Source organism: Calypte anna, chromosome 4B (genome assembly GCF_003957555.1).
Source record: "Calypte anna isolate BGI_N300 chromosome 4B, bCalAnn1_v1.p, whole genome shotgun sequence".
In the NCBI taxonomy this organism is placed as follows: domain Eukaryota; kingdom Metazoa; phylum Chordata; class Aves; order Apodiformes; family Trochilidae; genus Calypte; species Calypte anna.
In genome coordinates this window covers 8,669,927-8,696,833 of record NC_044249.1, presented here as the reverse complement: position 1 = coordinate 8,696,833, position 26,907 = coordinate 8,669,927, and the positions used below count along the sequence as shown (strand labels likewise).

Here is a 26,907-nt window from a genome sequence, read left to right as displayed (position 1 = left end):
AATGCTGGTGCTGTTAGATCTTGTAAATCTAGCTAATTAGAAGAGTAAATTTCTTTAGCTGACCTCATATTAGATCTTTGGAATATGGAGTAAATCACAGGTGAGGTAAAACTTAACTAGTAACATCTAATGTGTTAAAGACATTTCTGTATGGTAACATTAATTCCATTGCTGGGTAGAATAACACAGCAGGAACGTTGCTTCCCAAATGCTTGTGTTGTCTCAGCTGTCCCTATGAAACCTTTTATGAAAGTAGAAGAGTGGGCATAAGAGCAACACAGATTGACCCCATCCCATTTCCTCCTAGGCAATCCAGCTCAGTCGAGATGGGCAATACCTGCTGACAGGTGGGGACAATGGAGTTGTCATGGTGTGGCAGGTGTGGGACCTCAAGCGACTTTTTGCGTACCCAGGATGCGACGCTGGAATCCGATCCATGGCCCTCTCCTATGATCAAAGGTCAGAGCTAAGTCTGCTCTTCACAAGAAGTTGAGAGAACATATACTTACAAATCAATTGCATTTTTGTTTTTCTTCTGATTTTGAATTTTCCCTGGACCGCAGTTCCTTGGGAATGATCTGAAGAAGTTTGTGGCACCATAGGTTTCTTTTTAACGTGTCATATTTAGGACAGCCAATCTTTTTCAGGATTTTAGCTCCTGAGGGAATGGAGAGAGATGCAAGGATCTTTCTTCAGCAGATTTTGATGACAGGTTAAGCTATTGGCCTATGTCAACATGCAGTGGTGGGTCAAATGGAGGTGGAAGCTTACATACCTGCTTTTGATGTTTCTTCTTTCAGTTATGATACCAATCACATTCCTAATTCCAGAACCTTATGTTCAAAATCAAACATTATACATAATTGCACAATAAGATTCCTCCACACATCTATATTTTGTCAAAGCAAATATTCTCATTTTTAGAAGTTATTTTCTCCACATAAAGCATGACCCTCCTTGAAGATTCCTTTTACTGAAGGCAGTCAGTTAATCCTTCTGTGTTTTTATCACAAGAGTATTGTTTGTTTATAAGATGGATGTTTTCTATTTCATTTGTACACCTTCAGTTTGGGGGCTAGAAATTTTTTGAGTGTGTTGGTGTATTTTCTTAGTGGAATTCCTGTGTACTTTCCAAGCAGATTTGGCTCCTGAATCCCTAGGAATATCTACATTTTGTGGTAAAGCATATTGCTGAGACGTTCCATTTACTGAAGTCCATACAGAATATTTTAGCATTTTTACTTGGACTACATTTCTACAACCTATATAAAACGTTCTTTAAAAAATCCAAGCCAGCAAAATCTGGACCACAGTCATTCAACAGTTTCTTGGTAGGCGTAATAAAGAAATAAAATGCATTTTGGAAAAAAACAGCTTTCTATTAAAAAGCCCCTACTGCTTAAAATACTGTAAGTTGTAGTTACAGGTGTTGAATTTCAGACCTCCAGAAAGTATACAATTCTGCATTTAGAGAATCCTCAAACTGTAATTAATGGCATGTACACATAAGCTTTGCATGTCAATAAACTGAAATTTAATATGGACTTCTATACATATATCCATATGCTTAAGCTAGGAACCTAGTCACTTTGGCTTTGAAGACTCAGAAAATCAGAAGAGATTTACTCTGAGTGTTTTGCTGAGTAATTACTCAGTAATTACAGGTAAATTACTCAGAGTAATTTATTTAGTATGCATAAATATTTGAATGACAGTATGTAAAATAATGCTTTAGCCTAATTCTAAACCAAATAATATGGTGCCCTTGAAATGAAACAGGATGTTACTATCAAAATGTTTTGATGAGCTCACATTTAGTCTCTGATTTAAAGGAAAAATTACAACTTTTTAATCAATTTTTTTTTTAATTTTGAGGTGTGGTGGTTTTTTTTCCTAAAATACTACTTCTAATTTTCACAAAACTTTTAAGATGAGACAGTAGAAAAGATGATAGAGAAACTCTTGTAATTGTGGGCTGTCAGGGTCACTGCTTTTCAAACACCTAAGTAATCTTTAGTAGTAGGCTAAGGGTGAGGAATTGAGGAAAAAAGAGCACTGCAGTGGAAAAGCACAGTGATTGCTCTCAGGAACTTCCAGAACAATCAAAGCCTCCAAATTGCTTTCAGATCAGGGCACCCCAGCATTTCCAACCAAAGTCCTGTGCCCACATCCAATCCCTTCATGTAGATCATAAACAGAGGAGGAAAAACTGAAAGGAACACTTCTCCTCACCTGCCTTCACTTTGCTGCATCACCAGAGCTTTAGCCCTCTCCAATACCCTCCAAAAAAACATCCAAGCAAGCCAAGAAATAATTCCAGGAAGTCTGGAAATGTGAAGTTGTCTTGCAGGACAGAGGTGCTGGAGAACAGTTCTGTTGCCTAACTCAAGCGTAGCTTCAGCTCATCCATACAAACTGTTGCATGGTTTGGAGTTTTTGTGATCTGCTAGAGGTGGTGCAGATGGTGGTTTTATTCAAATTGAGCTTGCTGGAACCCTTGAAAGCTCACGATGGGAGCCCCTAAAGCCTGTAGAGCACTTCCAGCTCTAGCTGTCTTTGGTGGGAACTGGTTGTTGCCTCGGGTTCTTGTGCCTCTGTTGTTGACTTTTGTGTGTTGACTCCTGTATCTGAACATCAGGTGTTCTCTAACCAAGATGGTCTGGTGCTTTCCTTAGGTGTATAATGACTGGCATGGCATCTGGGAGCATAGTGGTCTTCTACAATGACTTCAATCGTTGGCATCATGAATATCAAACCAGATACTGACCCTCACAGAGACCAAGATTAGCACTGATGTGGCCAGCTCTTGTCAGAAGGATGCTGAAGACAACGCATCCCATGGTGTCTCGCCACAATGTTGTTCCTTATAAATATACCTATATTACATCTGAATGTAACTTAACTTAAATTTGCTGCAAGAAGCAACCTATTTTTTAAAGTTAATTGCTATTTTTGTAGACCTTGCTTGACTTTTTTGGGGGAAAGGCAAAAAAAGCAGAAAAATGTCTGCTTGGTTCTGTAGTTCAAAATCTATATTTTTAGTCATAATGAGAAGTCTATTTTGATCCCTGTATGTAAAAGAAACCTAAAGTTAAGACGGTTAAAACTCACCTTCTAGCTGTATTATGAAGAAACAGATTTTCCATCTGAAGCTTTATCTCTAACCTTGAGAAATGATTTTAAGATAACTGAAATGAATTCTGATGTTTGGGGAATTTTAATCTTTGCTCGCTGTCCCACACTTCATCTCATACTTCTTCAAATGATTGTACTGCATCAGCACTGAAGTTTCTGGGAATCAATGGTAAGATTTAATTATGGTGAATTGGTTTTTAAATTTTGCAAATCGTTTCCATCAGAGTTACTAGTCAAGCATGTTTCTAGACCTAGACAATTAGTTGGTTTTTTTTAGTTGTATTTTGTGCAGTTCAGAGAAAGAATCTGGGAATGGAGTCTGTGTTACATCGAGTGAGATTCCTCCTAGTTTCTACCTGGCATTTCCTTCAAAGCACACCAAAATGGGGATTGTTCCTCAAAATCAGAACAGCTCGTTTGAAGACTTTAAACTCAAATTAGAAACCCACAGAGGCAGGTATTTTTTAAATAGGTGCAACTACCAAAGCAGACTTCTGCCATTGACTGTGAAAGCACTAACAAGGCAGGTATTTCCTGGTGCTCAGACTTCAGACAGCAACAGCACTAGGCTTGGAGTCTTTTTTTTTCCCCCTAACTAGCTCCTGCAGTACTGTAGCACGTCATATTCCTTTTCTGTATAGAGCAAAAAAAAGTCTTTTATATTTTGCTCTCACCAAATCTAGTCAGATCCTGCCCAGACATATTAAATTACCCCTTTCTTTTAAGGAAATGAAAAATAATTTGTACTAAGGAACAATAAGTTATTTTGGTGTTGCACAAATCTACTTTTCTACAAGATTGCTGTGCAGAACTCTGTGAAAATATTTGTGAAAAGTACTGTTATTGTTTTGTAAGTCTGTATTGCATAACAATCTTCTTTGTATGGCGTGATCTGAGTTGAACTTCACATTCCATGTCTGTATTGATACATATGAAGTCTAGCCACCTAATAGAGCAGTTCCTGGGTTTTTCTAAGCATTTAACTACTCTATATTTCAGTAAAGATTTGGAATGAGAAAATTCAGTTTGAGTGAAGAAATGAAATAAAATTACATTTATAATTCAGAGCTTCAGTGGGTTACTGGGTTCTTGTGACTCTGTAGCACAACAGAGGAAGTAGGTGCTGTGGCTCAAGCCTTTCAGGTACTCTTGGCATTTATGCAATTTAAGTTTTTTTTATGCTTTCTACATTTTTATACCAATGTAGTATCAGTAGTGTTTGTATTTCTCCGTTTTGTGTAGCAGGATGATCTGAGTGAGTGAAGGCTATAGTCATCACATCTGTGGTAAGTGCCCAGTGTATGGAGCAGTAACATTCCTAGCCTTCTATCAGAAGGATTTGAGGGGAAAGGGATATGCTCTTGAAGTGTAATTTGCATTTGCCACAAGCCAGGGGTGGGTTTTCTAGGCTAGGTGGAGAGGAGAAAAAAACGCCAACCAACCAAAAGTGTGTTTTTCCAAATGGAATTCTAGAGACCCTTCTGTGTATGATCTCTTGTTGACTTAGGGAACACTTCATTATTGCTAGAAGTAATAGTTTCTGATCTCACAGCCAAAATATTTGTATGTTCCCCAAGTATTCCTTGGGGAAGCAGTGGCAGCAGGCAGGGCTCTGTTTTGCACATTTTGAGTGCTGTGCTGCAGCCTTTCTGAGGGAAAGGACATCTTCACCTTCTGTTCCCTGAGCAAGCTTGTGAAGACACCCCCCATTCTGGACTGCTTTGGTGAGTAGGCAATCAATCACTTAACACATATATATGCCTTATCACTTCTATAATGTATTTTAGCAACCTCTTTGATACACACTCAGTGTCATCTCTAATCGTAGCACAAGAAAAATGGCCTTGGAAGTCACCTGCAGTTGTTGCTGTAGTCTTCACCACATTCCTAAATTACACAACCTCTGTTTTTGAGAGGTTAATGATGCCTCAGAAGACCTGCTTCCTTGAACTGAAAGACTGAATTTCCCCAGCTCAAACAAAAAGCTTCATGCTTTTTGTCCCTAAGTCCATTCCTGTGGATGCATACTGCTGCAGTAGAACAGTGTTTTGGTTTGGTTTATTTTAAAAAAATTAGGAAAGAAAAAATTTGGACTAACGAGTAGGTTGGAAATACTTGCTTGTATCCTACATATATAAATAATTTTTATATTTTTTAAAAAAATCAGATCTCTAACTGCAGAAACTGAGTCCACTGGGACATATGGAGCAACTACTCACATTCAAAGGAGCTAAAAAAAGATCAGAAATTTTTAACAACACTTTTTTTAATCCATTTTTTTTTAAATAGGCATGATAGCACAAGCAAAACATCATCCTTTCTTTGATATATGCATGTGCTTTTGTGTAACACAACTTGTTAGCTATCTCTGCTAAACCATGACAATTTTTAATTCATAAAATAATTATTTAGGGACTGCACAGTTGAACATCTGTCCTCTTGAAAAAAAGAACAAAACTCAGGTCAGCATTCATTGCCTTGTTGCTGCTCCATTTTTACTCATCTCCCAGTTCAGGAGGCTGTTACTGCTGGGGCTCCCCTTCCATTCTGTAAGTAGCTGGTTAGCCCACCCCATCTGAAGTTACACATCCTTTCTTTAGGTTAATCCAAGATTTATTACAGAATTTACCAACCACATTCATCACCAGCTAAGGGACTCTTGCTAAGTAAGGTTAGAGTGTTATTTTATATTTTTTTCACTATGCCAAAATATAAATGTACTTTATTTTTTCTAAAGGCCATTCCCTTACCCTCCAAATATCTTGAACTTACTACAGTGAACCTGTAACAAAGTAAATTCCCAACTTAAGACCCAAAACATGTTTTCATACCTTTCCTATACTTTTTTGCCAAGATGCTGTACATCTTTACCATGACCAGTTATCAGTTGGCACTTTTTGGTTTTTAGTTGCCTCTTCAAAGGGCAAAATGCTCAAGGTCAGTCCTGTATTGCTGATGTCTTCTTCCACAGGAGTCAAGTGAGGTTCTTCAGAGAGAATAAGACATTTTCATCCACAAAACATGAGTTCTCAAAGAAATTAATGGCTTTTTTTTTTTAAATGAAGAAAGTTTATTGCAGGTCTTTTACAATTCTAGTAGAAAGTATAGCCAAGAAAGAAAATGACCAATTCATAAGAATGAGCAAAGAATAAGCTAAATACATACTATATTGACCTAAGCATGATGGTAAAGAGAGAGCCTCACCTATTTTGTGACTGCAGATTAAGGAAGCTGCTCCCCAATTCTTGTTTCCAGTGCCTGCACCAGGTGAAGAGGGGGGGATAGCACTGACAAAACCTGTGACAGCTGTTGATGGCAGCTATTTGTAGTAGTTCCTCTATCAGCTCACCCTAGAACTAAAGTTGCTCCATTCACCTGAGCTTAGATAACATGCAGCACGCTTTCCATTCACAGGTCCAAAGTAATTTTATCTAATAGGTAGTCAGACCCTGGAGAAAGGTGTGGATGGGACACTTGTGGTTAGGCTAGAAAATGGCTAGATCAGAAAGACTTCCTTGTCTCCAGTCTTCGTTACGAATAAATGTCCAGTGCTCATGTTTACATCCCATGTCAGTTTATTTAAAGTCACATTATCTAAACACTACCCTGCAGCCTGCAAATCAGGTAACAAACGACATCCTTTCCTCTATCTCCAGTATGTGTCTCATGATAATTTTACAGTTAGTCCACTAAAAAATATTTTGTGAAAATTTGCCTCTTCAAGTTTAGTAGAAAGTTGGCTAAAAACAGAGGCATCAGAGCAGAAGATAAGTTTTCTTCCCTTGTCTTCCTCTCCCCCATTTCTGAGAATCCTCATCACAACAACAGAACTGGACCTGCTTGTGGAGGTGATCTGTTCATTGTCTCACTGCTCGCATAACATATGGTTAACTACAGCAGGAGTTAAGTCTATTTAGAGCCCAAGGATGTGTGAAATGCCGTTAATTCAACTACCACAGATAATTTACTTAAAAATTTATCCAGCATTGCCAGAATCTTGCTTTACTGCTGTCCGCAAGACAAGGGCGAAGAGCACTCCAAGCACAGGGTCACTCACCCACCATCAGCTCAGGCTCCCATGCCAGAGCCTCCAGCTCGCCACGAGAGGGTGCACACCAACTGCACACAAACTGTCCTGGTAAACAGAGAAATTCTGGCCAGAGTGCAGGGGGCTTCAGTTGGATTTGGTGTCAGCAGTCCTGCTCCCCAGCCAACTCAGGAGATGCTGGCACAGGGAGCGGGTGGGATCCAAGTGGCTCAGAAACAGCAGGGAGGGGGGTCTCGGACCCAGCCACACAGGGATCATCAGCTGCAGCAGTAATTGCAGATTTTTTCTCCATTCCAGCTCTACCAGAGTCCTGACAGCGCTTGCTGCAGAAAATCTGAGTCGTTTTATCTAGAGCTGTGTTCTAAAAACAAACAAAAAAAAGAAAACCCCAAGACAAAAATATGAAAAGAACAGTTACGTTGCAGCCCTGTTTGAACTTGAGGGTTAAAACAATCTTCTACAAGACACTGAGTGCATGCATTAGAGCCAGGGAAGAAAGGAGAAATAACACTAGAAATCTTATGTATAATTAGTTGTACTCTTTTGGGGTGCTAACTTTGGAAAACTTAAGGAAATCTTAGCTTTCAGACATATGCTTGCCATGATGGTGCAAGTTCAAAATTTTGTCCTGCAAGTCTGATGTGGAAAAAAAAAATTAGGAGTGGTTACAACTGATATGGCAGGGAATCTTCATACTAACTATGAGCAAAATTTATATACCTTCTTGCAGACTCAAGGAAACACGATGTTTGGGGGAAACTTACTCAATACTCCATTTTCTGTAACAAATCCCATGGTACAGAAGTGTATCTGTGAACATAACAGATGAAAACCTAACAAGCTTTTCTGTCTTAAAGAGTAACTTAAAAATCATCTAGCATTGCCAGAATCTTTTCCTTACTGCTGTTCCCAAGACAAGGGCAAAAGAGCACTCAGAAATGCACCTCTACTTTTCTCCTTATTGTTGAGAGTAGGAAAAACGACCTCTCATGAGAAGAGGTGCCTCTCTCATGGTAGCAAAATGTGTAATTACTGACTATTATAATTAAACCTTGTGAACTGGAGAAGAGAGCAGCTGTAGTGCAATATGCAGACTATCTGGAGTATGTGTGTCTCTTGAAGCTGACAACTTTCATACCTTCTGAAGGATCCTGGAAGTTATTAAACCCCAGCATACTGTTCAACTGGTAGAGGAACACCTAAGGTGCCCTAGAGAGAAACCTGGGAGTTCTGTGTCAAAATTACACAGCAGAATCTCTTTCCAAGACTTGAAGGGACAACACAACTGGTCTTGTTTCACAAGGCTGATACTGATCATTATTAATCCATCTACTTCTTGGCTTAACTATTTACTTTGCAGAAGGCCTTCAAGTACCAGGTGGTAATAGATTTTCAAGTTAGTACAGATGATTAGTTAAGTTCTTTGTAGTTTACTCAGTTATGTAAACAGTGGAAGGTACACTCACAGAGGGTGGGTTGTTCTGGAATCAGTCTGCCTCAGACTGATTTATTTTGTATAATGACATGGCTGTGTGCTGGAGCATGGGAGGTAGCAAGCAGCTGCTTCCTTCCCCCAAGGCCAGGCTTTTTCAGACCCAAGTATTGACTATAAAAGTTCCCAAAAGAAAAGGTTAAATATTTAGAATTTGGGGTGGAGGTGGGGTTTTTTTTCGGTTGGGTTTGTGGGGTGGGTGTGTGGGGGCAAAGGGGGTTGTTTTTTTGTTTGTTTTAATTGCACTACACCATTAATCTACATACAGGTACAAGAAGAAAAATTCAGTAGTGTGCAACTGAATTACCTGCTGCTGCCAATGGACTCTGCAAAGGGAGTGTGCAACAAACTGAGCAGTGGAACAGCACCTCACTTTTGAGATGAGCCAGGATGTGCAGTAGGTTTGTCATTATCAAAGCAGCTGCTGTGCTGGCAGGACTGCACTTCCCATTTTGTTTGCTGGAAAGGAGTTGTGAAGAAACACACTGCTGTTTCAGTGCCATGGTGAGTTATTTAAAAGGGAAAGGAAATGCTTTCAGTTCATGTGGATAGTGATTTTTTTTCCCCCCTGTGCTGTCCTTACAACAGCCTTTGAGAGTTGTCACACCTTGCAATACACATCTATATAATGCAATTTAGGACTATTTTTAAAAAATATTTAAGAGGAAGCACAATTTTACTGTTGCTTAGCAAGAATATTTTTTTTATTAATGTAGGACTGACTGCTTTCTGACTAGCTCTGTGATACCATATAGGCTGAAGTAACAATTTTTTATATTTTAAATGGACACAATGCTTATTGGGTTTTTTGTCTCTGTTTTGGCAATCTTAATAGGATTGCCAACTTTTTCTTATTGTTTTTGGATATTCTAAGATACACACACACAAAATTCATCCTGGGGGAATAGGCCAAGCTATGTCTGAGGCAGTAAAACCCACTGATAGCTCTATCAGTGTTTGCTTAAAATATTTCCCATATACATTACTTAATTCAGAAAACTTACTTTTCTGTAAAAGTGTTGAAAAGATTTTCCTTTCCTGTGTGGTTGTAAACCTTTCCACTTCAGACTGGCTGAGTTATTTCTCCTTTCTTCTTGTTAAAAAGGGAGGACATGTAGTTTTTGTGCAGCAGAACAAAGCATTGCAGTTAGTACGTACCATTGCCTTGGACCTACTCAGAGGAAAGCAATGCAGGCATTGGGAAAGGAGGAAAAAGGAAGGAAGCAAGGGACAGAAACTAGACTTACTTTAAGCAGAACTAACACAATTGCAACAAATTTAGATTTACAAAACATTTTGAAATTGACAAATAAAAAAAAATAATCAGTGATGAATTAACAGCAACATGCTTTTAGGGGCAGAAAGAGTCTCCTCTGCAAGAACACTGGAGTAGGTAAGTGCAGTTTTACTTATCTGCCACATGATGGTATTATCTGCACTGGCCAGATGACAATATTGGAATGAAGTGATGCTAAAAGGGATTCCATTAAATATGCAGATGGACTGATAGAGCAATGCAGTACGTGAGCGTTACAATACTCTGCTTGTCTGAATCTGGATGTTTGTAAGCAATGAGTGCTAGTACAAATGAAAAACTTCTTAGCATGAAGATAACTAAATTTCAATGTTCAAGATAAACCAGGGCAAGAATAACAAATTGAGGGCTTAACCCTCCTTAGATTACAGTGTTTTGAACAAGAAATTCCTTTCTGAATGCCACCGTAACTGGCAGCTGCGGTCAGAAATAAGCAGGTGTGCATTTACATCCTTCCATAACTGTTAAAAGGAAGGAAAGGGCAGAAAAAGGGAAAATGCAATGTTTTAATGTACTTTCCTGGCTGAGGGAATGTCAGTAGCTAAGAGAATCAGAAAAAATCCACACCAATAAGAAGCCAGAAGCTACGCTGTGTCAGAGATCTGAGACAGGCTTAAGTGGCATGCAAGTTGGAGAGGGGCTGAGAGTTAGAATTAAAATTGCTCTTATTACATAGATTGCATTTTATACCAGTTTTCAGCTTCAGGCTTATCCATAGTCTCAACAGAATAAAGAATGAAGCACTGAAGTCCCTCTCAAACTGTCAAGTCAAACTGTCAAATGAAATGCAGACAACAGCATGAACCTGCAATGTATTTTCTGACTTCTCTCGCTTTTAATGTTATCGCTTTTTCTACATTTAAATCCTTGGCCTATTTAATGGACATGAATGTATTTGTAAAAGCACATATTTATGCAGAAATGTGATTTAAATTTACCTGCTCACAGATTATTAAAATGATGATTTGTCAACATAAGTGGACTGGGATTTGAGAGTGATTAAGACTAGTGGAAGGGCTAGGGATAGAAATCCCTGTTATTTTACTACCATAGATGGTTTTATTTTTCTTTTAGTAACTGAAGATACTCTTTGTTAAGTGCCTATCCTTGCATTAGACAAGACTGGACCATAATAAGAGCAGAGTGGCAATTCAACATGTACAATAGTTGCATATCTCTGCAAAACTAGCTGGTCAATTAAAAGTGCAGTTCTGATAACAGTAAACTCCCATTTCTTCCACTATGATTCACACATCAGCCTTCTGGAATTTCTCTGAATAAAGTTCCCCATTAGGGGACAGCAGGGGTTTGAATGGGACAAAATTAATGTTGTCAACATTCAATACCATGAAGAAGGGTTCTGAAAAGGAGTCTGGTTTTCTGGCAAGCATAGTATTGAACAACAGTATATGCTCCAGAGAAAGCAATAACTTGGTGGGACACAGGGCAAGAGCCTACTTAACTAACTAGGTGATCAGTATGATAAAAAGTTACAGTTTTTATAATGAAAGACCTCAAATTTTTAATAAACTTGATTTCAACATACCACTACTAAGTGTTTACTTGTTTCTGCTTGAAAGCTGATTATAACAGCTTAGAGCTGGCACACTGTGAGAGACTTGGTTGCTCTCAAGCAATGATAAGACAATCCACATAAATAAAGGCTAGAATTAAAAGACTATTCTAGCTTTGGTTTTGCTATTCTTGCACCACACATGCTCGTAGAGCACTGTTAGGAAAGTATAAGACTGATGTTAAAAATGTTAATTTCTCTTACCATGATGACAGAAACCCCAGCAGAGGTGTTATTTTGCTTGGGTAGGGTGTTATTAAAGTGCTGCTTCAGTTTACCTGTTACTTCAGCTTGCATATTATTCTCCTGGGAAGCATCATCCTGTGTAAGAACAAACACAATATTCAAGCTAGGAAAAGAAAACAGAAGTTTGTGTGCATGTAACTGTGTAAAAGAGAAGTTTCTCTTCAGGTACCTCCTCCTGCTTTTTAATAAGCAAGGGTGCAGACAGGCCAAAAGTAAAGGAAAGGCACTCTGGTTCTCAAGATACAGTCCAAATGGGCTGAAACAAATTACAGAGGAAAGGAATGCAGCAACCACTGTTTCAGGTATGAACTTCTGTTTCTTAAGGTGCCAAATGACCCTGTATACTTTCAGTGCATTGATCTGTGCCAGAACTGCAAGCTGCAAGTTTGATTCAAGCATGTTAAAATAACATACTTAGAATAATGTTAAAAATAAAAGGCACATTTCTCACTTGACTTTTATTTTAAATTAGCATTTTCCATGGTGTGTCATGCCCTAAGTGTGGATACATTATACAATACCATAAATCTGTTTGAGAAGAGCATAGGCAGACTTGTTACAGCTGTCTTCTCTTGTTTGAGTAGACTCTATAGATCATATTAGTTCCCTCCTTTAAAATGTATGTTGTAATAAACAGTGACAGTGTAATAAACATGTATATATAAACCTGGTATTTACTAATAGCAAACTGATTTTAAATCAATAAACAATGCACTTTGGTGCTCCCCACTGCTGCTCTGCAAAAAGATGAAGGACCTGGCAGCTATCAGCTTAGTTCCTATATCAAATTAGGTATATTAATTGCTAGTTTTATTTCTCCTATGAAACTTGAAGTGTTTCAGAAAACAAGAGATGGTACTTTAAGTAGCACTGCAGCAAGGAAGATGCCAACATGCACAACAGTGCTTCCACATTCCTGTTATTAAGATGACCATTTTGTGTTGAGTTGCAGCAGGGTGGTAGCAACTCCCAGCACTTTCTAATCACAGTCAACAAGTGATTCCCTCACTCTCTTCTTCCAGAACACAGAAGCCAAGAATTCTGCAAGAGCTGAAGCTAAGGGCAGACCCTTCCTGTTCTCTTTCAAGGGGAAATGCAACTAGTGGCTGAGTAACAGAAGTTGGCACAGCAGAATTGTATTGCTGCTCATGGAAACTACACTTTGGTGGTTAGATTGACAGATTTAATATTTTATTTTCAAACTAGAGACAAGTAAAATGGAATTTACTCACTGACACCCAGGGATGGCTTAGGATCTGTGCTGCTGTATATCGAGCTTCAGCATTCACATGTAACATCAGGCTGATCAACTCCTTCATAAAAAAAAAAAAAAAAGATAAAAAGAAAAATGAAGACTCTGAGGAGAGTGGAGAAAGGCATTACAATAGAAATTTTCTTGCTACAAGGGTGAAAAAAACCAAAACACCAGAACCAGTGGTACTTGTGTGACTTTAGCAGAACAAAAAATCTGCCCTTTATGTTTAACAGTATGCAGGACAGCATATTTCTTATCTCCTTCCTTGCTATATGTGTCTTTCACTGAGTCTTTTGAAAACAGACAAAAAGAAAATGCTAAAAAAATAAGCTATAATATTCCAGTTTCTTCTTTACATATTTGTGAAAGTTACCAGAAAGAAAATAAACCTGGGGCAGACGAGATTCTCTGTGTGCAATGTATGCACATAGTAACAGTACCTAAAGAGCACACATCAGAGGCAAGAAATTGCATCTCAAACTCAAGAAACAGCTGATATTATTTTTAAACTATGTTTTCTTCTGTGTTGCTCCAGAAGAAAAAAAGACATTTAACTCGTTTCATCAGCTAAGGATCACCTGGTGTAGGAAAAAGCAAACATAAAGATGTTTAATTCTAATCCCAAATGTTTTTGCTGTGGCTTTTATCATATTCTGGAGGCACTAGGGCACACATCTTTAGCTTTATCAACTACTTCCCCAGGTCTTCCATCAACAGCACCTATAGATATGGTAAACCTTAAGAGGCCATTGACAGAAGCAGTTGGTAGAATTAAATACAAACAACAAAAAAATCCCAAACCAACTTTCTTCATTTATTTATTCACTCAAGTTTCTTATGCAACTAATATCTAGTTTACTGGTGTAATTCATGATTCTTAAGACTGCTTATTAAGACAAATATGTCCCACTCAGAAATCAACAATTTAATGTACTTGGAGCCAAATTCCCCCTTGGAAAAAAACCTGGAGGCTCCAAATTTTCAGTTTTCATGTTCTTATCAAGAGTATTAAGTCACTTCAGTTTTGGGAAATGGCTTTTTCAGGCAGATAATTGCATACCTGAGGCTTTTCCCAACCAGCCAGGTTATTTAGTGTGCGTATGTCTGAAGTGAACTTTACTACCAAGACTGAGGGCCTCCTTTGTTTAAAATGCATGTCTGGAAGTGTGACCTGACTGGAGCCTAGGAAATATTGGCAAAAGTATAAATGGTTACTGGGAAATGCAGAAGTGGGCACTTCTCATTATCTGGATAACAAACTCCACTTGCTAACCAGAGTCCTCAGATACGAATCAGAGAATTCTTTTTTTAAGAGAGTGATGCAAGAGGAGAAATACAGAAGGAAATTTCCCAGCTGAAACACTGAGCCTGCTTAAATAGCCCAACATTAAGTAAACTGATAGCATCTGATGTTCACTGAATGTCACTGTCATTCTGCTAGTTATCCACTCAGACACTGACATAAACCTGAGCTCTCATCAAGCACTGTTGAGCTAACTAAAAAGGCATAACAGCTGGAAGAGTGGATAAGAGTCACCTTTGAATCTTCTATTCTGTGTTTCCAACAGAGCAGTCAGTGGCTTGTCAGAAACAAGGTTTCTGGTTTCTTTCAGGCTGGAAAACATACAAGTACCTTTGCTGAATCCGTGATGTTATCCCAGTAGGGAGAAGGAAATTCCAGCTTCCCAACAAGTATCTGATCAAAGAGATCTTCCTGAAGATTGTTTTCACTGTAGAACAGCAGTAATGAAAAAGAAGATCATGAGAATTTTGTCTTGCAGTTTTTTAACCTGACTCAGGGATGTTATATCAACAACTTGAAATGCCTCATTTGCAAGCTTATATAGTGGAAGCACTTGAAAGGTGTTTGCCATAGCTACAACAGTGCCAGGAGTGATGAGAACAGAAAAATCAATATATTGAGGTGAAAAACATGTATTGAGGTGAAAGGACTTCCACTTCCACTGGCCTAGAGACTACATAGATACCATACATGAGCAGGAAAGAAAGGGGATTAAAAATAAGTCACTCTCCAGCCTGCTTGTAAAGGGTGTGCTACAGAAAGCACATGAGAGGAGTGTGGCTGTTGAGCCTCTTCTGTCACACTAGCAGAACAGAGGAGTTCTCAAAATCCACAGAGGAGATGCTGCAAACACATGATATGTTTAGTTTACCAAGTATTAGTAAACTGAAATACCAAAAAGGATACTGAAATATGTACTAAAAATATATATTGAATATATACACTGAAAGGATAAGTACTTTTGTATCCAGGAACCAATGGCAGTGGGATTTTGGGCTTTTAACCTCTCTATGTTGGCCCTAGCCACTGTGAACATCCACCAGACCTATTTCTATAATTAAGATAAATTAATTTACCTCTTGCATTGGTTTTGCAATTAATATTAACCTTGGTTAAGACCTGATTTCAAGAGCACAGCAACGACATTTTTGGTGTCCAACTCCCAAATTCTATTCAAAGAAACTGGCATTTCTTTGTATAACATAATCTTTTAAAACACGTTTTCAGTTTTAAACTTGAACTAACCACATGCAAAGAATACACACAGTAAATTATAATTTTTCCATTAAAAATTGTTTATATTGTACACTTTGCAAAAAATCTTATTCAGTCTTGTGATTTTCAGGTTTTGCTGTAAAAATAGACAGACTGTGCACAATAAATTCTAAATGAAGAGAATTCTCTATTAAACAGTGCCAATTCTTTCTCATTCCCTGGAAAAAAAAAAAGCTGAGGCTCAAAGCACACCCCTTTTGCTTTTTAGAGGAACTCATGAACATTGTGACATCAAGAAGCAAGGAACATCTTTGTGAACTTCATCTGTCCTCTGGTGCACATCAAAAAGATGAACAAGGTTAAAGATTCAGCATAAGCAAATTCTTGCCCTCACCTGAGTTTACCATTAACTTTCACCTTAACCTTACAAACCAGTGAGCTGCTGTGCCCGAACAGAAACACTAGAGGGCAAAGTATACACATTCATTGAACTGGGATACACCTAGAAGACAAAAGGAAAAGAAACTATGCCCTCATCCCACCATACCCCTGTGCAGACACAGCAGTAAACCATTAAGCTCCCTTAGAAAAATAGGGAAACAAAATTCATACCCAACCTCGACAATGGGGACAAGTAAAAACGATTTAAAAGAAATATAGATATATATATAAAGCAAAAAACTAAAGAAAATGTATCGATCTAATCCTTTTTTCCCCTAAGGTACCTTCTTCAGGGAGACAGGTAAAACTTACTCAGAAATAACTTCATTCTTACCATTATTCCCTTTGGCATACAGGGACACTCACCTGCGAAAAGGTGGAAATCCACACAGCAGTATGTATGTGATCACACCTGCAGCCCAAATATCCACCTTTAAGCCATAGCTGAGAAAACAAAACTGTGTTACTTGTGCTGGAGGTAAAAAACAAAAAGTCATTCCAAACAAACAATTAATTTCCTTTACATGAGTGCATATTGATAATCTGTTCTAAATTACTTGCTGATGATGTGGAAATGTATTTTATAACTAAGCATCATTTGCTTTGCATCCCTCACAGTTATGGAAAAAAAAAAAGAAAATCAATGCAAAATGATATTAAGAGTTTCCTAAACCTTAAGGCTCTCCAGACGTTTCTTAAGATACTCAGATGAATTCAGCATCTTTTTTTCCCAATCCAGAATGACTATTGATAAAAGACAAGGATGTGTCTGCTCAGTCCCCATATTGGAGTAACTATCTCTAAGCTGTTGCTAAGCAACAAGAAATATACTGATTCTCCAGTCTCTGGAGTAATACAGCAAAAAAGAACTGCACCTTTCTTTTAAGTACTGAAATTAAAACACTACAGGTCAAAAGGAGGTCTTTCCCCCTTTTCTATCCAGTAGATTCAGTTTGTCAAATTGCAAAACAGTCACATGAAGCATCCTTTGACATTTGAGCACACTGCAGATGTGAAATATTTCTTGGCATGATGATTGTGCTTGAATGCTTGAAACCATACAACAAACCTCCCTCCATTAGGAAGACCAAATTCACAATGGTTACAGCTGTGCCTAGGCTAGAATAGAGGACTAGCAGGTCTAAAAGGAAAGACAGCTCATGACATTCTACCATTTTACAAAATAATTTTGTATTCACACAATCACCTGTTAAACAGAGAAAAAACGGGCTTACTTAATTACACAACAGATACAAAGAGCCTGCCTCAAACAAACAAGGTCACTTGAATCAATGTGATTTAATTAGACCTGCTCTGAGGTTTAGACTAGGTGGTCTCAGGAGCCTCTTCCAACATAAATTACTATTTCCAACATGAAAACTGTTTTGCTTGACCCTCTTCCCAAGCAGCTGCTCAGGGGATGAAATGGGCTTCTGAACCAGTGAGGTGAGGCAGGGAACACAAACCTGTAAGCTCCAGCCATGGGAGTCAGTGCCATGGCACCAGTCCTAGGGAGACAGTAAGGAGGCAAAAAGTGAATTCTGGGAGCAGGGTCCCAGAAAAACTCTCAGGAAACTGAGAATTAAATTGGTCTCTTCAAGGAATTGAACGATGCCTGTTTTCCCAGAGGTGGTTTGATTCTAAAAAGATGGGGGACCATCCTATTAGAGCATTCTTCTACTGAAAACAATTAGGAGCTACCTGCCAAAAATAACTGGTTACAAGACTTATGACTTAGTCAGTCATCCTCACCCTGTTTCTGCAATGATTTCTGGAGCCACATATGTGGGTGTACCACAGACAGTATATAAAGGTCCTTCAACCACAGTTGCCAGTCCAAAGTCTCCTAGCTTCAAAGACTTGGTTCCATCTGAATATTCACATACCTAGAATCAACAAAACCAAAAAGGAATGAGGAGGAGAGCTTCTAAGTTCTTTTAAATGCTTAAATTTTTTTGGAAAATAATAATCACCACACTGAAAAGATAGGAAAAAGAGGTAACCTCCACAGTCCTGTAGGGAAAGAAGAGGAAAATTATTACTGATTTCCACAGTGTAGCTGGAGCTTGTGTTCAATGGAGCTATCAGCTATATAGGTCAGACCATGATTTAGCCTCCAGCAACTAGAGGGGAGAAAGAAAAACCCAGTCACACAATCACAGAAAGTGAACAGTTAGAAGGGACCTCAGGAGATCACTGAGTCCAGCCCCCCTGCCAGAGCAGGGTCACCTACATCAGGTCACACAGGAACACATCCAGGTAGGGTTTGAATGTCTCCAGAGAAGGAGACTTCATAACCTCCATGAGCAGTCTGTGCCAGGGCTCTGTCACCCTCACAGTAAAAACATTTATTTATCCTTGTTGTTTATATGGAACCTCCTATGCTCAAGCTTATATCCATTGCCTCTTGTCCTATCATTAGGCATAACTATCCTGGAATGCTGAGAAGTTAAAAATATATTAAGAAAATCAAATGCTATACTTCAAGTTGATAGGGACCTATAGTTGAAAAAAGGATTAGCAGATCCAATCACATTTGTTTAGCATCACTACTCAGCTTTAGTCAGCACACCAGATTTTTCATAGTCTTAGTCTAGGCAAGGTCAGTACAGGAGTGAGAAAGCTGACTGAGGTTTTTTGTGCAGACCCAACTGCATCTTGCCAAAAGCCCATAAGTCTCCCACATCTTGTCTGAGGTCATTTTTTTTATGAAATGACCTTAATTTTAGTAGAAAGAAAGGTGTTACAATGACAGCAATACAAGAGTTAAATCAAACAGATCCAATAGTCAAGGAAAACATCCCTAATAAGTTAACCTTAGTTTTGTCCTTAAAGTAAAATATTTATCTTAACATGATTTCAATGGGATCTATTTTCTGGAGTGTAGGACTACAGAATCTCCAGAACAGCTGAATTTAATTTGGTTGCCAAGCAACAAAGGCAGCAATGCCTTTCTTCCTTCCTCTATGATAGTTCATAGTATTAATGAAAACACTTGTTCTCCCTTGATATAACAACTTCATATCGCTATTACTATTGGGTATTTTCAAATGGGTGACTGTAAAGAAAATGTAATTCAGACAGTCAGATGACCCTGTGCCAAAGAACTAACTACTTGCAATAAGAGGTACAATTTATGGGAATTACTTGCAGTTACATTCAATACCAGTATGTTAACTTAACATTCTGCCACTGTCAAACATGGTGAATAAGATTTGCATTTGTTGAGCAATCTCGTTAGGCTTTCTAGGCAGAAAGGACATTATTGCCTATTTATACAATTTATTCAATCACTAATGAGAACTGAAAATTTCTTTGGACTGGTTGTTTGAGGATGCACTGATCTTCCAGTTCCTTCTCTTAAGTGCCATGCTGCTGTGACTACATTTTCCAGGAAGAGTCCTGTCCCCCCTCTTAATTTTACTAAACAACCTAATGAATTTGAAGGGCTTATTTAAATTGCTAAGCTCATCAGTGGAATTAAGTTGGGAAAGAATTGACTGTTAATTGGAAAATATTTTCAATTACAGCCCTTACCTTGTAATAGTTCAAAAATTTGGTCTGGGATAAGCCATTTCCTGCTCTAGATGAAAGCTGATTTAACAGGACTGGCACCAGAAAAGGGCTTTAAGCAATGTCTACCCAAGTGCTGATGAAAGCCTTCTGGCATTCCTGATGACAGTGGCTCAAGCAGGGGAGATCATGGGCCCTGTTTATTTCAGTGCATGACACATAATATTGAATGCCCAATATGTAATACATCAGTATAACCTCTGTGTATAAGCAAGACAGAACGTCCTTCCTGTTCTGTTAACTGTAGTTTTTTAGGAGTTCCCAAAGCAGGCTACGTGGTAATTCTTGCCAACACAGTTATTTTATGTCTCTGCTGAAACTGTCAGTCCCTGAGGACAAAACAGGCTGGAACATTGGTGAATCATCAGAAAGATGTTTCTGCTACGACAGTAAAAGAAAAAAATAATGACTTGAGATAAAAATATGATTGTTCAAAGAAATGGCACTCAGGTCACCTCTTCTCCCACTGGCAAACAATAACAATTCATTGGCATAGCTTTAAGATTCATGGTTTTGTGAAACCAGACTCCTGCTTATCCAAATGGCAGCTAATCAAAATGCAAATGAAGATGTGTCTAAAGACAGCTTTGAGCACAGCTCACTTGGGTTATGGTGATTGCTATCTCATGGCAGATGATTTATTTCATACACTGTTACTCTAAATTAATATTCCTGATGTTCTCTGCACAGCTCCTTGACATTTATATACAGGCAATTGCATTCATGAGAACAAAGTAAGATAAAATACCAGAAAATAAATAGACATACCAGGAGATTTTCTGGCTTGATGTCTCTGTGCACAATGTTAAGAGCATGAAGGTATTTGAGGGCACTGGCTAGATTGTAGACCATGGCATCCCATCTCGCTCTGTGTATTTGTAGAAGAAGTGATAGCATCAAATAGATCTCCTCCTAAATGAATGGAAAGATAACAGATGGCTACATGAAAAATTAATTAGAGGTGATAACTCATAAAAAAGCTATATAAAATCTTCTGCAAAAGGCATGCTCAAGGCCTGTAAAAAAATTATTTTGGGGCAAGGTGATCTTGTCCACCAACATAAAACACTGGGACTTGGGTCATCTACATTAAGATTTTCAACTGTCCAGGCTTCCAGTGTCTGAGTTTGGGCAAATCATAGCTCCTTTGTCTTGAATTTCATTCTGTGATCTTCAGACCTTCAGTCACTCATTTGTATTACCTATGCATACATGCACACAGTTTTTCTTTTCTTCATCTTATCAATGTAATACTTCTGCATAGGAAAAGGTTAAATAAATTAGCCCAATAATAAAAAGCCTAATGTAACAAATATTCCAGCAATTGTAAGGAACTTCAGACTGGAATTTCTGTAAGAAATTGCAGAAATAGGAAATAATATAACTGTAGAAAACAAACAACCCAAGTGTGATCTTTTCTAACCTAAATGATTCTAACCAAGCAGAACCTACAGGTGATTTCTGAACATGCCAGTTGTGCAGTCTCTGATTACAGATGCCTTATTCCTTTTTGGAACATGAAACAACATGTGAGTGAGTTACTGATGCAGCATCTCCAGCCACAGCAACAATTTTTATGTGGGTGTCTTCTCTGATGGTTACCCTGGATACATCTGTAGGAGTGATGTGCTTGAGCTGCGGGTGGCATTCCAAGCATTCAATACATGTTGTAGAGAAGCAGCAATTCAGGAAATACAAGCCAAGATGGTGGTGTAAGAAATATTACAAAAAATACTGTTCCAAAACAAAAAAAGCCTCTACTATATAATAGTAGCTTCTAGAAAGGAAGAGAAATGGGTTGGCCACAGAAATTATGAATTCTGCAACTACAGACTATCTTTAGAGGTTTCCCAGGGTGGCCAATCATTCTAGAGGGGCCTCTTGAATCTAACAATATTTCAGACAGAAATCAAAAGTGATGATGATGATGATGATGATGATGATGATATATATTTCTTGTATCTGAAATGCTGATCAACCTGATGTGCTGTTGTTTGCCATGTAAGTTATAAGAGCCCAGAGAGGAGAGTGCATGACTAAAACTTGAGACATCTTGTGTATTTGCTTACAAGATGACAGCTAAATTCTTTTATACATGTATGAAAGCAGCATCTACTTCCTGGAGAACTGGAAATAAAGTAAGTGAATGCTTGACATAGGCAGGTGAGATTTTTTTTAAATTTTTCATTTTGCTGGACCATAATTGCTTGAGTTTAAAATATTGGTTGTATCTATTATCTACTAAGATAAATTAATTTTTTAAAAGTTTGTTTCTTTAAGGCAAATCCTTGGATGAAGATATTAGTGAAATAAATGCAGGTGTTCTGCCACTAGAAGTCTATCACTACCACTGCCACATATTGCAAACATGGTATGAAAACCGCTATCCACTTCACTGGGCTGTGCATGTTGCACAATTATCTCAAATTTGTGTAAATCATCTAATTACAACTGAAGGACACATAAATGTCATTACTATAACTGATTGACAAGGGTATCTGCATGATTAAAACGCAGGTTGCCTCTGAAATCTTGCTGGATTAGTCTCCCAAGATGTCAGTGCTCCCAGATCTTAGCAGCTTTCACACCAACACAGAGTATTTTATGGACAAAAAAAAAGTCTCCTTAATACTTACCTTGACCAGTTCCATCACCAGATAGAGTTCTGTTGGGGGTGTCCATTTCCTCTATATAGCATAATGATGTTTGGATGCTTCACTTGACGCAGAATGGACACTTCATTTTCAATCAGTGTTCCTGTCCAGAAAAGAGGATGGAGGTTTATCTGAACAGACATGAAATTGCTAATTCACTTTTCCTTTGATCAGCTGACCACTCAACCACTTAACCAGCAAAAACACTTTTTACTGCTGAATTTATATAGTAGAGGGTTATTATCAGATGCTGGATTTTAACTTGTATTTAGCTCAAACTGCACTTTATTATTGACCAAATATTTGTTATGTGTGTGAAATTTGGGTCTTTTAAATAAAGTTGGTCACTGCTGTCTCTGAAAAAAAAAAACCAAACCCAACCCAGAACATGATAGCTCTTCAGGAAGTGCAGATTATATCCTTATGTGGGTATTACAAGGTGAAATTAAGTTCAGAACCCTCTTGCTCTCAAGCTAAATCACTGTACTGCCGCCCGCATCAACAGCCAACATGGTTGGATGCCCTCCAACCTTCACCTTTCCATTTACTCTAAGTTACTGAAGGACAGATTACTTAAGATTTATTTTCAAGGACTTTATTTTCAAGCATTTTATTTTTTTTTTAAAGTTATGGAGTATATATAGGGAAAAAAAACCAGTAAGCGCTTTGGTTATGGATTTCAATTAACTTCATAACCTATATTCAGATTTACAATCTGCAGAATATGTAACAGCTTGGTTAAGATGTTGGGGTTCCAAAAGCTTAACAGCACAGAGATTGAGTTTAGCTTTCCCTTTCCTATACTTCAGAGGAAGTAATGGGCTTCAAGAACAAATTAGTTTCAGAATGTTTTGTTTTCTAGAACATCTTAGCACTTGGTAACACTGAGCTAGAAAAACGACATGCCCCTTCCCTGAGAAAGAATGACTTGCACTTCCCTTTATAACTGCTGGGATACAGATACTGTATTTAGGTTCATTGCAGAAATTTTTAGCACAAAACACTTGTTTCTTTACACTCTGTCAGAGAAGCAATCATGTCACTGACTTCAAACTAATTCATGCTTAATGCATTGACTAGGACATGCACTTCATGCATTTGTGAGCAGAGCACTGGCAGTGGATGTGGTCCACTGTGTACAGGCAGTGATTTAAGATATTACAACTACTCCACCTTCCATTTCCAGGGATATTTTGCGGATACACTGTGTTTTTTGCCAAAGCTTGATGTGGCTATGTAACTCAGAAACCAACATGCCATGTGTGCATCTCATTTTGTGAGAGTACGGTGCGGCATTTGTGGGTTAAACAGTCACACCTTGAAATTCAGTTTGAAAAAAGCATCAATTGTCATTCTGAACAAACATATGCCTGTCCCAAGCAAAAGTGCTCTGGAGGAAAAAAAAACACAACAAACATGAAGCAATTTTGTTAAACACAAAGCTGAACCTCATCAACAGTGAACAGCCACTGCACACTAAGCCGGAGGGATGGAAACCTGGACATTCAAGAGTTCAAATAAAAACTAGAATCTTCAAACAGCTCTTTCTACCCTAAAAGAAGACATAACATTTTAAATTAATTACATCCACTAATTACAACTAAGGCACAATAAATTCACCTGTGCTTTTTTGTTTCACACGACTGAATTGTTAATTGCTTTAGATAAAGGTGAGGCAGAAAGTAATACTTACTTAAAATAAACAACAAAAATATTTTCAAAGTCTCTGAAATGTTGAGCTGCTCTTTTAATACCCATCCCATAATGCTGGTGAACATGTAGTTACTTATTTAAAACCACCCTGCTGTTTTGCTCTAGTTTGTTTGTAAAATTAACTTGTTAACAACATTCCACTAGACAGTGCAAAATAGATTTCAGTCTACATTAGTATGATTTAGTTACAGAGATATTATTGTATAAATTAATATTTAAGCTGCTTGTGAAAAATCCATCAGTGAACTGGATTCAAATTCTCTGACATTCAAGATAAGCTACTCGAGAGCAGTGAGCAACATACAGGTCATGCAGACTTGGGCCAGATGGGTGTTTTTAAGACAGAGCTTATGTTGGCATGTGAAATGGAGTGAGGAAGAGTAAACTGTAGCAAATGTCATTATTTTCCTTGTTGGAATTTTTCCTGGACAGTTCTGCCACTGCCCTAAAGGGTTTAAACATCTTCTTACCAACAATACTCTGCCTGAACACACACAGGCACCTGTATGTAGCTACACACACACAGGTCCTTTCAACAGAGATACAAGTATGCACCCATGGGCTGATTTTTGTTTTGTTTTCAAGCCGTGGGAATGAAAAATAACTCTAAACTCTGCTTTATAAAGCACATCTATATAACAGCCTATCTATAGACTGTTCAATTTATGATACCTAAGCATCTGACTCAGACAAGTAATAGAAACCATCTCAAGTTGCAAACTGTACACCTCATCCAAAGGTTTTCCTTTGCAGTGAAACACACTGGGTTGCCCTTGCCACAGCAGAAGAAATGGCAATACTGTCATCTCAAAAAGGCAATTGTAGCACTTTTTGTTATACATTTTTAAGATTCGCCTCTGAATTTTCCCTTAAATAAACCTAGAGGATCCGAGATAAAGGAGGCAGGAACACTCATCTCCTAGCATCTAATACACAATTGAAAACTGCATAGAATAAACATTTCTGTTTGAGGGCCTCTGCTTGTAGCAAATCAGCACAAAAGATAATGTATTACAGTACAGTAATATACAGCTCCTCACCATACAAAGAATGTCATGCTGATTTGCTACATCTTCCTAAAAGGTCACATTCAGCATCTGGACTCTAGGTAATTGACAAAAAGGATACCTTTGAATTAAAACCCTGACTTGGTTGCAAATTTACCTCCATAATCATATCAATGCATTAATTTACATTTTAAAAAAATCATATATCTGCATCAAACTGTCCATCTTTTCAGTCATGCTTGAGAATAGCATATTTCCTATTCTCAGGTAGACTTTAATCAGAATTTGATTGTTAATGAATATTGTGCGCTCAGCGTTCATTTAGCTAACATTAAACTATGATCCATTTGATTCCTAAGTTCCTTGAGAGTCTACGTTCTTGGCTGCAGGTTGAGGGTTTTTTCCTTCCTTGTTTGAAAATTTCTGTACTTGGGAGGAGGATAAAGGATACATCTGACACTCACAGATAATTGCTTTGATTATGTAATGTTCTGTTGTGCTGAACAGACAATTTAGGAGGCTTTTTTGAGCTGGAACTAAAAACAGGTTTTTTTCCAAATCTGGAATTTTTTTTTCCAATCTCTGCATATAGGCACTGCATGTACAGGTATAAAAAGATAAAAATAAGAGGCAAAAAGGGATGGGAATTATATAAATACACATACAGCTGAAAATTTCTCATATTTTAGAGACCATAATCTTTCTAATATATTTTGGACATCTATTAGCATTTTCTTTGTTAGTACAATAAAATAGGTGACAATTTGTTTATATTTTACTCTATAATCTATTAGACTAACAGTCACCACTTGTATCATTTGTGTCTTGGATACATCATCATCCTGTTGAATAGATATTCTGAAAATAATCAGAAAAGCCAAACACACCCACCATTTATGACTAATGAGCAGCTGCTAGTGTTGTTTCTGCTACTTTTCTCTTACATGCAAACTGCTGTACACTACCTTTCCACAGCATTTAGCCTTGTCTATGATCTTCAGTGCAAACTCCTTTCCTGTGGATCTAGCAAGAAAAACATGACAACTATTAATTAGAAACTGGCCAACAAATAGAGAAATTCTGTAAAAATATCCATCATTTTAACAGAATACCTTGACCCATGGAGGTTGCTGACATGATATTTACAAAACCGACTTGATTTTGGTCTGTGTTTTTTTCTCAGCAGCAGTTGTGCCAGTGGTTTCCTTGACTACCACAACCTAGATCACTTTGTGTATTAATCCCAGGCTTCAGCTACAATTCATTCTTCTGTGACCTGGCACAACTCTGCTTGTAATGCAACATGCAAAACGTGTCTACAGCCTTCCACTTAGCTTTGTTCAGCTGGCAGGCTTTAAAGATAAAATCATACACATTTATGGGCAAGTGAGCAGAAAAAAAGACTGATACCCCACTAGAAAAATTCAATGGGATTCAGAAGAGTTAAACCCAATAGTTTGTTACAGACTAGTCTAAAATCCCATTGAATTTATTCGGCACCAATTTTAACCTTTTGTATTCCATTCTTTCTTTCTTTAAGTACTCTATGGAATTTTATAGCAGTCATCTCAAGTCCCATGACATTTAAGAGGGTAGTTACATACAGAGAAAAAGGATTACTGTTTTCAGTAAATAATCTAGCAGAAAGGAGCTCCTGTTTGTCTTTCATCCCTTCAAGCAATAAAACTCTCCATTTTTCCAGAAGGGGAGAAAATGAGAGAAAAACCAAACAAAAATTATTTTTGTTTGTTCATTTTTTTGTTTTTGCCTTAAGGAGGCACTACTAATTGTATCAATGAATTAATTTAAGATCTTAAGAAAAATGCCTTAAGACCCTGTTGCTGCTATTTTGGGTTATGTCAGTACCTACAGGGTCTACTGTGCATCAGAACACCATGAGCATGTCTGGTAACCAACACTGGAGGCAGCTGCAAAAG

At 37.9% G+C, this 26,907-nt stretch overlaps 2 protein-coding genes across 6 annotated transcripts in view; one reads left to right on the top strand and one right to left on the bottom strand.

Annotated features, from left to right (window-relative positions):
* LRBA (LPS responsive beige-like anchor protein) overlaps nt 1-4,200 on the top strand; it is a 387,071-nt gene extending 382,871 nt beyond the window's left edge. For all 5 annotated transcript variants that reach the window (XM_008500801.2, XM_030450868.1, XM_030450869.1 and 2 more), the window contains 2 exons: nt 308-459; nt 2,676-4,200. In XM_008500801.2, the coding sequence (XP_008499023.2) occupies nt 308-459; nt 2,676-2,766 (243 nt within the window). In that variant the 3' untranslated portion in view covers nt 2,767-4,200. The remainder of the gene's footprint in view (nt 1-307; nt 460-2,675) is intronic.
* Nucleotides 4,201-6,195: 1,995 nt separating this feature from the next.
* DCLK2 (doublecortin like kinase 2) overlaps nt 6,196-26,907 on the bottom strand; it is a 70,821-nt gene continuing 50,109 nt past the window's right edge. Inside the window, 14 exon segments of the mRNA XM_030450661.1 lie at nt 6,196-7,544; nt 11,768-11,884; nt 13,042-13,122; nt 14,698-14,794; nt 16,390-16,467; nt 17,776-17,909; nt 20,365-20,453; nt 20,456-20,476; nt 20,479-20,508; nt 21,199; nt 22,233-22,268; nt 22,270-22,287; nt 22,289-22,353; nt 25,923-25,993. Coding sequence (XP_030306521.1) covers nt 7,326-7,544; nt 11,768-11,884; nt 13,042-13,122; nt 14,698-14,794; nt 16,390-16,467; nt 17,776-17,909; nt 20,365-20,453; nt 20,456-20,476; nt 20,479-20,508; nt 21,199; nt 22,233-22,268; nt 22,270-22,287; nt 22,289-22,353; nt 25,923-25,993 — 1,057 coding nt within the window. The 3' untranslated portion in view covers nt 6,196-7,325.